The sequence below is a fragment of the Lathyrus oleraceus genome, chromosome 7 (assembly GCF_024323335.1).
Source record: "Lathyrus oleraceus cultivar Zhongwan6 chromosome 7, CAAS_Psat_ZW6_1.0, whole genome shotgun sequence".
NCBI classification, from domain to species: Eukaryota; Viridiplantae; Streptophyta; class Magnoliopsida; order Fabales; family Fabaceae; genus Lathyrus; species Lathyrus oleraceus.
The window spans coordinates 133973627-133986510 of NC_066585.1; the positions used below are offsets into that span (position 1 = coordinate 133973627).

Genomic DNA, 12884 nt, shown 5'->3' on the forward strand with positions numbered 1-12884 from the left:
AATGGAACGCAAAGGGAGATAGAGAAATATCTTGGGGGGAAAAGGCAAGCCCGGGAAAAATGAGGACAAAAGAAAAAGAATGACCCATCGCAAGGAGACATGTGTTTAGAAATCGGTGGAATGTCTTGATGGTGAAAATGTATTTAATGTACCTGCTTCCCACTTCCCTCGACTTTTACGACTACCTTGTGGCTTTCCCACTTCCCTTATCGTCAACTATTCATCGTATATAATTAACCATGAGTTTCAAGTGTCATACGTTTGCAAATTCATCATATCAAGTGTTACAATAGATAGTAATGGTGTTTCAAAACTTGGGAGTAAATATCTTTCGACCTTTTCCCTTGCATCGGATCAGCTTAAATTTATTGTAGTTACTATAGATTTTTTCTAAATAAAAATATATAAAACTATAAAAAATATTTTTTTTAAACTGTAACAAACACATGAATGAATACATTCGAACGAATTATATGATTAACAACTTCACTTCAATAGCATTAACAGAGGTGTACTAATTAAATTGGGTGAAATGGAGAATGACAAAGTGAAAATCGAAATTCTTTTCTTTCTATATATCTTCCTTTGCCAACTAAAATGTCCATGTTCAACCAAAATTAACTAAGAGAAAAAACACTTGGAAAATATCACCGATCTCCATTGCTATGTTGTACAAATCATGCTCCTAGGAGAGGAGGTATGGCATAAATGACCAAAACATGTCACAGGTTAAAACTTCTACACAGCAGTCTATTTTAAGTTGCTGAGATAAGACGACGTGACGACGATATTCTTCCATTACCTTTCAGGGATAGTCATAGAAACTGAATAGAGTGAATGTACAAGGTCAATATCGAAAATTCCAAAAATCATCATCTCTTTCGCCACCAATCTGAGATTTTTAACCTCCGGTTTCTATGAATAGAGAGAGTAACCCCTGAAAGCTTGTGTTTGACCTGTCTCCAAAGCATATTAACAGCATCCTCTCTTTTCGGCGGGTACTGGAATTCATAATGATGTGAGATATTTTTAAGCTGCCTCCACATTTCAGTCCACTTCTGCTTTGGAAATTTACGAAGCTGGTCGACCATGTAGCCGGGCTGTAATGCTTCTTTAAAAGAGAAGAACAGAGCGAACTGGGAATAATCAATCTCGTCCTCAAACGGGAGTTCGATTTTATCACTCACAATGACTGGAACACAGTGACTCACAATTGCATCAAAAAGGCGGCAAGATGATGCTGTGTCTCCTGCTGGATGCAAACAGAACTTTGATGAACGCATCCCTTTAGATGACTGTTATATCAGAAGCAGTAAATAAATGAATACTACAGTTCATGATCTTTGCAGATAACATAAGGGGAATAACAGGAATAAAATAATTCAAACCAGTTGACTATAGGACTCCTCTCCCTCAGGAAAGATAGTAACTGATATTACAAAAAGTAAGTTTTGGGGTCTCTGCACCCTCAAAATGGAGCAGTTTTTATTCAAGGCATTAAGATCAATGTTTATAGTGAGATTTTTTCTTTGCATATTTAATCTATCCTGCGTCTTACCAACTGCAAATAAGGAAGAAAAGAAAACTTTTGGAGACAATTCATAAGAGCAAATGCATCTCAACATTCAAATACTCAAAGACTCGATGCATGGGAAATCAGTGGCGAGACTACAGATCTAAATTATCCTAAACTTATTTTCTACCTATGAAGGGTGGACTCCAACACCAATAATGTAAAATATATAGGACACCGACACCAATATATATATATATATATATATATATATATATATATATATATATATATATATATATATATATATATATATATATATATATTAGTATTTGAGTTTTTTTATCCATCTATTATTTAAAGAATTAAAAATATTTTAATCAAAATTAAATGTCTTCAATTCTTCAATGATAACATTGCTTCAATATATCTTTGACCATTTTAGATGTGTGTGAGATTTGTTGAAGAAGTGTATAAGGTGTGTTGAAGCAAAGATAAAAACATTTTTTTATGAAACACTTGTCTGAATTATCCGACACGTGTTGTTGTATGAATGTCATACTAATGTCGGACACTGATTCAAAGAAAAAAAATCGTTTTTTTGGGGATACTCGTCGGACTTTTCTGACACTTGTCTGACTATTCTGACACGTGTCGTACAGATGTCATACAAGTGTTGGACACTGACGCGTGTGAAACACAACGACGCGCCTGCTCCTAGTGGTGTTTGTGCTTTATAGTTTTCTACTTTTTAAAGGGATCCTCCCCTTTGTCAACTGACAATGAAGAGGAAGAGAAATAATTGGATCTTTCAACTTTAGGAAACAATTAGCAATAATATTCCGAGTACAAGCAGAAAAGCAGCATGAACCAAAGATCAATTATATAGCTACGTTGCATACCGCTTTTATATTTTCTTCAGTTGCAACACTTCGTTCATAGTGAACATCACTATAAGTACTCAATATCTTTGCCAGTTTAGCACGGACGATGCCTTCCTGCACACACCATAAACCTCACAAAATCACATTTCGTGGAAATTTTAAGGAAAAGCTCCTCTAAAGTAACATTGTCTCTAAAATGAGCAAGTATGTATCCACCTTGAATCTTGGTGAGTTGAGATCACAACACAATTCAAATTTAAAAAAGAAAAAGTTGGATACACTCTTACTTGCCAACTTTTAAAGACAGACTTACTTTAGAAGAGTCTTGTCCTTTTAAGAAACATGTCATTCTTTTATTAACAGTCAGATAGACATACATCCTTCCTGAAAGTCCTCCCTCGAAAGAAAAGTAATGTGGAGCGAGCCTCCCACGGATCTTGAAGTTCATCATCTGTAAATGAATCCACAACATGAACATACGGGGACACCACATCTTTGTTCAAATTAGACATGCTCTTGGGATAGCGGCCAAAATCCACAACGACTTGAATAGTAGCATTCACTTGATTTCGTAGGAACCTAAAGGCATTGGGGTGTGTCATAGGAATTATGTGGTCTCTGCCTTTAGATCTCTGCCAATACATGGACTTGTTCAAGAATTCCATCAGATCAACCTAACACCAGAAACAAGCCCAGTATAACATCAAAAGAGAAACAAAACAGCTGTATAGTTACAGGCATCAAGTATTAGTAACGGCACTCTGCACTTGTAAAAAATCACAATGCAGGTATGGCAGGATACTATATAAAATCAACTTCTAGAACATTTTAAAACAAAAAACAAACAATCATTCTAATTTCTAATGCATCATAAGGGATAATTTGATAGGGGGAATTGGGTATTATAATGAGGCTCTTAAATTTCACATCAAGTAGTACAGAATGCTCGAGGGAGTATTTAAGTGGCTTGGCTCTTCCCCTTGACACCAAACATCCAATACTATTTGATGTGGCTTAACAATACCCAAGTCCCTATCATTGTTATTGTTCTATTATTGATGAAGGGGAAGGGAACTAATTAAAAGAATAATGATATATCCTCCCAAAACATTTTAGTGAAAATCCCCTTTATAAAGAAACTATTACACCTTACACCGGATCACACAATTCCTTTATTAATCCACGGAGATCTTGGCTTAACCATAACCAAACTACCTTCATTATCAGTATCTTCATGTTTCTTAGACTACTAAGGAACTACTCTCCTCATAAAGATTCAATCATTATAAAGATACAAGTTTTCCTTTTTCTTTACTTTTTGGGAGTTCTGACTTTCCTAATTTTACTTCAGGAACTCATTCTTTATCTCATATCTACAAAGAACTCAGCCAACCATGTTTACTAATAAATTATTATGAGGATATGACTTACGCTCAATTGTTGTAAAAGAAAATACTAATGTTTTATATATAAGGAATGAAGTTTTATGTTTTGTATACAGGGAAAAGAAGTGGTTGAAGTAATTACCCTTCAGCAATATTTTAAACTAAACTATTTAGCTATACAACCCTCATGCGATTCTAAGAAATAACCCAAATTCAGAAGGCTAACATATGGGCCATATCACTTCAGTTCAAGGTTTGGACATTGTAGAGTTCAACAAACAGTTAGCATAACAATTTCACAGTCTAAGTGACCACTTATGTCACATGACACGGTATGTGAAAATGAAACAATGATAGGCATAATTTAGAACTATTCAATTGGAAAACGGTATTTCGATTCAATATTATCAAATTGCAAACAACATAAAACACAGAATGTAGCCCAATAACGTAGCAGCTAAACACTAAAACTGAAGCAGTAACCACTAACCAAAACTACTTACATTGCAATTGAACAAACAACAACAGAGATCACTCACCTGCAATTTCCGATCAATCTCCGTAGCAGGATCCGTCATAGTATGCCCATGCGTGTTAAAACTCAAGGAAGAGAAAAACGGAACAAAAAACGCGTCAGCGAGTTCGGGATCGAAAACCCTAACAGCTTCTCTAGATTCACCACCACCGTCATCACCTTCGTGAATAAGCGATCCCATCATCCAGTACTCAACGCTGTGTTGCCTCTTGAGCCCCCAATTACCCGGCCACGGCGGGAAGTCGTTAGCAGTGACGGGAGACTCCGAGGCGTTCCGACGGTCAATCATTTGGACGTTGAAACGGGGAGGGAGATCGTACATGAAGACACGAAGTTTCGGGTCGGGTTTACATGGGGCGGGTTGAAAGGTTGGTAGTTGGTTGAAATAAGATCGAATGTCGAGAGTGCCGATGAAAATTGAGTAGGAGATTATGAGGAGGAAGAGGAAAATGAAGGTGAGGATCACTTTTTCGTACATGGTTGTTTCTATTCAAAACGGTTTTGGGAGTGTTGTTGTAATAGTGATGGTGTTGGGGTTTGTATTTGGTGTTGGTTTCTTTGCTATGGAATAAGGTGCGGTGAACATTTTCGTTATCGGTGCTGAGTAGCATTCGCCATGTGCATTTTCTTTTCAAATTGATTTGCAGGAAACGCCGCTGAGGATATTATGGAGTGCACCATGTGCATTTTCTTTTCAAGTTGATTGAGTTTAATAATACAGAGTTGGTGTTAATCCCAGATCCAAAATAATTAATACAAATTAAGAAAATGATACTATTAATTAATTAATTCATTCATTCATTGATAGATTTATTTTTTATATGATATTATTAGTTGGGCCTATGTTATTTGGAGATTGGACTTGAATACAATAGTGGTGTTCTCTATCCGAGAATTTAACTTTTTACTAGGGTTGGACAACGGGCCGGGTTGGGCGGTTTCGGACCCAAAAGTCTCACCCATCCCAACCCGCGGTTAAGCCATATAAGTTCATTTTCGCCTATTTTTGTAATCGGTTTGGACGGGTTGGGTTAGGACGGGTTGCGGGTTATGCAATCGGTTTAATCGGTTTTATTGGGTTGATATTATTTTGAGCCCAATAATACATTTTGATAATATTTTGAGCTACAAATTACTACAACTTAGATTCAAAATAAATTCAAAGCATCAAAAACTTCAATCTAAAATAACAACTGTTATGCTACTTCCACACATACCTTAAAAAGAAATTAATAAATTACAACCACTGTATCATATACAAAAACTCAAAATACATGAGAAACAAGAGAACTTTTGAAAGTATATCAAACAGTTACAAATTGTTGGTCTTTGGATGATAGGACTCAAAATATTTGTATCAAGTTTTGGTTCTTGAATTACAAGGGCTTCCACTTCCACCTAAGCCAGACCATAACATTATCGATAAGGCAGGCCATAACATTATCTGTGGGAGTATGGAGAATACCATACCTTCATCTTCAAGAGCTTTTCCAGACAACCTGGAATTATGAACAAATTTTAGTTTAAATCATAAGCAAATGCTTATCATACCCATAGCAAGACAATATAAAAATAAGAGAACTGACTTAATCCTATCCAATAATAACTTGAGCTCTCTTTCTAGTTCTTCAACATGCATTCCTCTCTCACCTAACCTGCAATTCAAAATCAATTTCAACATTTCTCAGCATAAGGTAAAAACTCATAAAACATACCCAAATCAAAACTACAATATCAGCCTTAATTAATAAATATAAATTTTGATTAACACTGATAGAAGTTAAATCATTAGAGTCAATCTACCATTTAGCTTTAGTGAAATAGCATTGTAATTATTCTAAGCATCACTGATTGAGTTTAACTTGTTTTATAACCAATCATATCACAATAGCAACAAATCTCATTGAGTTAACGTCGATTCCAACAAGTTCAAGTGGCAGATCCTAACAGTTCCGATACAAATGAAATTCTACAACATCAAATGGATTTCAATTTAACCCATATGTGTCAAGAGTGAATATTTCATTTTAACAGAATATCTATCCCTCTCACCATTATCTTTAATAATCCCATGGAACATAACTTTGTTAAACCAAAACCAGATGCTTGAGAATCCAATGAAAAGATGATGCCAAGCTCTTCAAGAAATGGGAAACAATAAATTACCACTATCATATGGCTATCATGAAGAGATAGACAATTCTTAATCAAATCAAAACCGTTAATTCTACACACGTAAAGGCATGCCGATATAAAGTAAACACACATCAATTTTGAAGGTCTTGGTCAACTGCATCATTTTCAGCATGTAAGAGAAAATTAAGAAATAATGAAAAAAATAATAACATGACACTATTTTTTAACCAATAACATAACACTATTAATTAACATAGCGTATGTTGGTGCTCATTTACCAAGATGTTACAAAATGTATCAATTGATCCTGGCTATATAGCGTATCGTCACAGTTTTACCAAGTTGTTCATGCATGGCCTCAAAATGTTCTATTGGACAACCGACCATGACATTACCAACTTCAGTTCAAAATTAATTAGTATTAAATCCAACTAATAAACCACCAATGATAATTAACACAATAATATATTGTTTGATGCATACCAGAATTTGACTAGCTTGAATATCTTCAAAATCCACGAGACAAAATATATATTGTTTGGCCATTGAGTAGTCACAAAATATAAGTCACATATGACTTCAAAAAAAAATAGTTGAACTGAAAAATTAAACAAGAAAAATATTAAGCTTTAAAAAGGAATAAAGTAATAAGTAAATCAAATTAATAAAGTAAATATACCTCCATATTTTTCAAGCACAACCAGAAGGTTATGGCTGAGACGGTAAAGATCCTCTTCTTGCTGCTGAAGAAATTTCTTCAAATTCTGAAATAATGAAATAAACATTTTTTTAGAAAAATATAACAATTATGAAATAAATATATAATAATTTTACCTGCTATAATATCTTCAGAAAGCTCAAAATCTTCCATGAGGTTCAAGTCCTTGAAATAGGTAAAAGACGGCTTTAACCAATTATGGGTGCAAATTAATGCCTCTGTCATTTCAGGTTTTAGGGAGCTCCTATAAGTTTCTAAGACTCTCCCTCATGTACTGAAGGCACTTTCTGATGCAACCGTAAACACTGGTGTGGCAAAAATATCTTTAGCTATTGTAGATAAAATAGGATATTATGTTGAATTGTGTTTCCACCACACAAGAATGTCAAATTTAGGATCCCTTTTGACACACTTACTAGAGTAAAAACCCTCAAGCTCATTTTGTTGATCAATCGAGTCTTGTTCCTCTAAATGTTGCTCAAAAGCATCGGCTCTAGCCATCAGTGAAGGACGGCCAACTATTGTTTCATCATTGGAAACATTGTTTTCACCACTACCAAGAGGTTGTCTATTATGATTTTGGTCATAAGCTTGCTTATACCAATCATACAATTTTTGTAAGCTCTCTTTTATAGATTTGATCAACCCGGTAGCAAACACAGATCCAACTCCATACATATCCTTAAAAGTCCACTCAATATAACTCAACTTGTATCTTGGATCCAAAATAATTCCAAAATAAATCAACTTGTTCATCTTACTAGCACCCCCCCAATATCTATTATACTTTTCCATCATGTCCCCACCCGCACTTGTAAAAACACCATTCAAGTTCATAGTAGCTTGCTTTAGCTCACAATAGATCGCAGACACTTGGTGAAAAGCACTATGCAAACTCACACTTTGAGAGGTGGAAAAAACATTAGTTGCTTCATAGAATAACTTTAAAAAAGAGATAAAAGCTCTAACAATGTCCCAATCATCACTACTAGGAGGACTACCTTTTCCAAAGAACTCTCTATAGCTCAACTCTTCATACTCAAGCTTATCAAAAGCAGCTTGAAACTTCTCTGCAGCCTCAAGCATCAAATATGTCACGTTCCAACAAGTTGAAACATCGAGACATACTAGTTTTTTACAAGTTATTCCAGCAAATTCAATGCATTCTTTAAACTCAGTTGCCCTATGAGGTGAGGACTTGACAAATCTAACAGCATCCCTAACACTAGTAATAGACAAATGTTTATCTTTTAAACCCTCATTTACCACCAAATTCAATATGTGAGCAGCACACCTCATATGAAAACATTTTCCATCCCCCATCATCCCATTCATAGTTGATATTTTTCTATACAAATATGCTACAGCTACATCATTTGAAGTTGCATTATCAACAGTTATGGTAGACACATTCCTAATTCCCCAATCCCTTAACACCTTTTCAATCTTCCTACCTACCGTGTCACCCTTGTGGTTTGGAATAACTGTGAAGCTTATAATTCTTTTTTGATAGTTCCATTCGTTATCCACAAAGTGTGCCGTAAGGGTTAAGTAGTTTTGATTTTGGATAAAAGTCCAACAATCAGTAGTAAGTGCTACTTTATTGTAGTCAGACTTAAAGAAGGCTTTTAGTTTTTGTTTCTCATCCAAGTGTAGCTGAAAACAGTCTCTAGCTACCATACACCTAGATGGGAGAGTAAATTGGGGCTGCATTACTTTAGAATAGTACTTAAAACCTTCCCCCTCAACTACACTAAATGGTTGTTCATCTAGAATCATAAAAATTGACAAAGCTTTTCTACAAGCTTGCTTGTCAAATTTGGAGCTAACATGACCCAAACTAGATCCTTCTACATAGGGGTATGTAAGAATAGTTTGGGTGGGATTAGTGGTTCTAGGCTTCTTTGCACATTTTAAAATGTGATGGTTCATGTTGGTGGTGCCATGAGTCCTAGGGTCACATAGGTATTTTTTGTGGCAGTGTTTACAAGCTACAGTTGGTGTATCAACTAAGTCATCTGGTAATCTAATAAAGTGCTCCCAACAAGCAGATGATTGCCTAGAACCACTTGCACTAGCTTTCCTCTTCTTTGTAGGTTGGGTATTAACTAATTCTGGTCTAACAACTTCAGTTGTTGCTGCTGAACCAACTTCATTCATGACATATTGAGTAGGCATAGTTTGATTAGGCTGATCCATCACTGAAAAATGAAGGAGCCATAATCAACAAACCATCACAGAAAGATAATTAAATAGTTGATAATGACACATTTTACTACTTGGCTAATGCTGACAGTATCCTCACAATATACATTAAATAGCAGAATTAGCATGATCCATTAAAACTAATATGCACTGAGAATAATCAAAGCCATATTGTAAAATGAGTACTGAAGACCAAAATAATAATAAATCAAGCCTTATCCTATGGAATTAGTTGCATGAATTTTATCAATATATCAATATTTAAAAAGTTAATGAAATAGGAATTAATGAATCTTATATATAATGTCAAATATAGACTGCACTATTCAAATATTAAAATAGTGCAGTAACATAACCCTTCCAGTAATGAATTTTATAAATATGGACTATTTTATAAATATGGACTTTTAAAATTCCTAATATGGATTATTTATAAACAATAATAGTACAGTTAGTTTATACTGCACTATTACTGCACTAAATATCAATATATAATGTAAAATTTATAAACAATTAATGGAAGGGTTATAATACTGCACTATTTTAAAACCTATTTTGCATACAATTCAGTTTCAAATGGTATTCAGAAAAATTCAGTTTCAAGATGATATTAGAGGACAATGTAATAGAGAAACAAAAGGTAGCATTAAAAGTGTCATCATTTGGTAGCACTAAACTAGTACATAAGCAACAACAATATACCATACATTTGGTATGCACTAAACTAGAACATAAGCAACAACACCATACCATGCTAAAAAACTTATGATTCTCTGTTATACCAAATTTTGTTTTAACTGCAATGTGTTGGACTTGTTACAATAATACATGACACACCTCCTTTCTCATGGACAGCTTAATGAATTTTATAAATATGGACTATTTTATAAATATGGACTATTAAAATTCCTAATATGGATTATTTATAAACAATAATAGTACAGTTAGTTTATACTGCACTAAATATTAATATATAATGTAAAATTTATAAACAATTAATGGAAGGATTGTAATACTGCACTAATTTAAAACCTATAAAAAATCAGTTTCAAGATGATATTAGAGGATAATGTAATAGAGAAACAAAAGGTAGCATTAAAAGTGTCATCATTTGGTAGCACTAAACTAGCACATAAGCAACAACAATATACCATACATTTGGTATGCACTAAACTAGAACATAAGCAACAACAACATACCATGCTAAAAAACTTATGATTCTCTGTTATACCAAATTTTGTTTTAACTGCAATGTGTTGGACTTGTTACAATAATACATGGCACACCTCCTTTCTCATGGACAGCTTAATGAATTTTATAAATATGGACTATTTTATAAATATGGACTACTAAAATTCCTAATATGGATTATTTATAAACAATAATAGTACAGTTAATTTATACTGCACTATTACTGCACTAAATATCAATATATAATGTAAAATTTATAAACAATTAATGGAAGGGTTATAATCCTGCATTATTTTAAAACCTATTTTGCACACAATAATACATGGCACACCTCCTTTCTCATGGACAGCTTGATGGAAGTGGGTAACCAATTGTTTACTGTGGAAATGGGTAAACAACCGCTGGTCCTCCCTGGTCTTAAAACGAAGGGTTACTTGCAGGATCGACCAGTTGATCCTAGGACATGTGCTAGTGCAAGTGAGACTTGTTCAGACTTCGACGAAATGACTTTGTGAGGAACGGCTCCCAACAAAGTGTCGAATAAGCGTAGGGTTTTTCCACACGAACGGTTTTAGACAATGTTATCGCCTATAGGTGACTCGTGACCGACAGCGCTATAACATTCAAAAGATGTATACTACGAACACGCTTTTGGTAAACTCTATGATCGTGATAGAGTCAGTGTCGACAACGTAAACGACAACGTAAAATGATAATTCAAAAGCAAAAGAAATTAAAATAAAATGTTCAATGGGAACAATTGAAAAGTAGGGAAGTTGCATTGAAATAAATGTGGTGATTCACGTACATAGCACTCTCAGAGAAACTCTTGCTTCCTCGCGTTGGGAATGGGAAGTTTTCTTACAAGTGATTTCGTAGTACAAAGTGAACACCCCTTAGCCCCTTGTGGGATACTCCTATTTATACTACACTAGAACAAGCTAACTTCTTAGAAACTATCAGATGTTATGACCCACGATCTGTATAATCTCCGCACCCATGTCTTGCTAACTGCTCCACGTTATGGCGCTCTTATTTCTTTTGGAACTGCTATTTATTTTAAATTTCAAATTTCTCCCGCCCAGACATCAGGGCGAAGCTGTCTTCTGCACATTTGCTTAGAATTCTTTAAGTCCCAAACCTCGCGTTGGTCGACATAATGGCCTGCCGACGGAGCCATCCTTCCCTGTTGGCCTCGTCCTTTATTTTTCTTTCTTGCTTGCTTTCAACATCCTTCTACCTTTTGGTAGGGTATGATCCCTACACTCATAGGGCTTTTTCATTATTTGTGCTTTCAACCTACCTTAGGGATATTTCATGGTAACAAAATGCCCCCCAGAGATGCCATTTTCGACTGTCGATGTTGATGAGATGATGGCATCTCTGAAACTGTCGACTTGCCTTTTACTGTTCCCGCTTCTACTTAGTGGGACCTCTGTGTATCCCACGTGGGTGACGTCAATCAATCATGGCGAGCGTTTCTTCTTCTCATCTAGACACACAAAATCACGTCTACATCACTTCACGTCCCCAAAACTGAACGTGTTTATCTTTTTGCTTGCTCACTCTCCTCCATGTGTCTGTAGGCGTGGGAACGTGAGTCTACATGTCGGTCGTGGAAGTGTAATTGTTCCCTCTTCTTTGCTCAGGGTTTAAGGGCTATAAAACCCTCCTTCTTCTTTCTTTTTCTCTTTTTTGGCTTTCTTGATTCAGCATTCATTCGTCTTCTGCTTTTTCTGTGAAAAACTCTTCCACTCCACACGAAGAAACCCTTTGTTCTTTCCATGGCCACCTCTAACAAACCTTCAGCTGCTGAACTCACGCGCCCCATCAACGTTGATGGCAGGGAGTATGTCCCTGAGCCTCCAATGGTAGAAGAAAAGGAGAAAATTTGGCGTTCTCGGGTATTGATTCCTTTCTCTCTAGCTAATGAACCCTTAGCGTTTCTAGGTCCTCTCCTAGAAAACCGACACCCAGAGATCACCAAAAATGACTCTTCCCTTTTTCCCGCCAGTCACATTTCTGAACTTGTGATATCTGCTCAATAACCCTTCTCCCTTTGATACGTCGATAGGAACTTCAGAACCGCTCCCCCCAGGAATTGTCCTAAGTTTTGTGCTTGGATGGACCGGTTGGAAACGGAGAAAATCGACCACTGGAAAAGGACAGGCATTTATACCCTCTTACAAATTGCCCATTGTGGCCTTCCCCAATCTTATGGCATGTTATTAGCCGCCCCTCAATTCTGGGAGAGTTCGACCAACTCCTTTCATACTAGATGTGGCATGATCACGCCGACACTCCTAGATGTTGCCGC

The 12884-nt window shown here is 35.6% G+C and overlaps 2 protein-coding genes across 3 annotated transcripts; both read right to left on the reverse strand.

Moving 5' to 3' along the window:
* Positions 1–455: 455 nt before the first annotated feature.
* Positions 456–5061, reverse strand: LOC127104634 (probable arabinosyltransferase ARAD1). Of its 2 annotated transcripts, none has more exons than XM_051041812.1 (4): positions 4322–5061; positions 2775–3071; positions 2416–2511; positions 456–1249 (listed from the first exon to the last, which is right to left on the reverse strand). In XM_051041812.1, the coding sequence occupies exons 1-4, from the start codon at positions 4793–4795 to the stop codon at positions 1208–1210; spliced, it is 909 nt and encodes a 302-aa protein (XP_050897769.1). In that variant the 5' UTR covers positions 4796–5061; the 3' UTR covers positions 456–1207. The 2 variants fall into 2 exon arrangements, with proteins under 2 accessions (XP_050897769.1, XP_050897768.1); XM_051041811.1 differs by having other exon boundaries at positions 456–1295; positions 4322–5060.
* Positions 5062–5674: 613 nt separating this feature from the next.
* LOC127102438 (zinc finger BED domain-containing protein RICESLEEPER 2) lies at positions 5675–9370 on the reverse strand. The gene is made up of 6 exons (XM_051039809.1): positions 7588–9370; positions 7469–7500; positions 7133–7217; positions 6937–7051; positions 5904–5972; positions 5675–5816 (listed from the first exon to the last, which is right to left on the reverse strand). The coding sequence occupies exons 1-6, from the start codon at positions 9368–9370 to the stop codon at positions 5675–5677; spliced, it is 2226 nt and encodes a 741-aa protein (XP_050895766.1).
* Positions 9371–12884: the final 3514 nt, after the last annotated feature.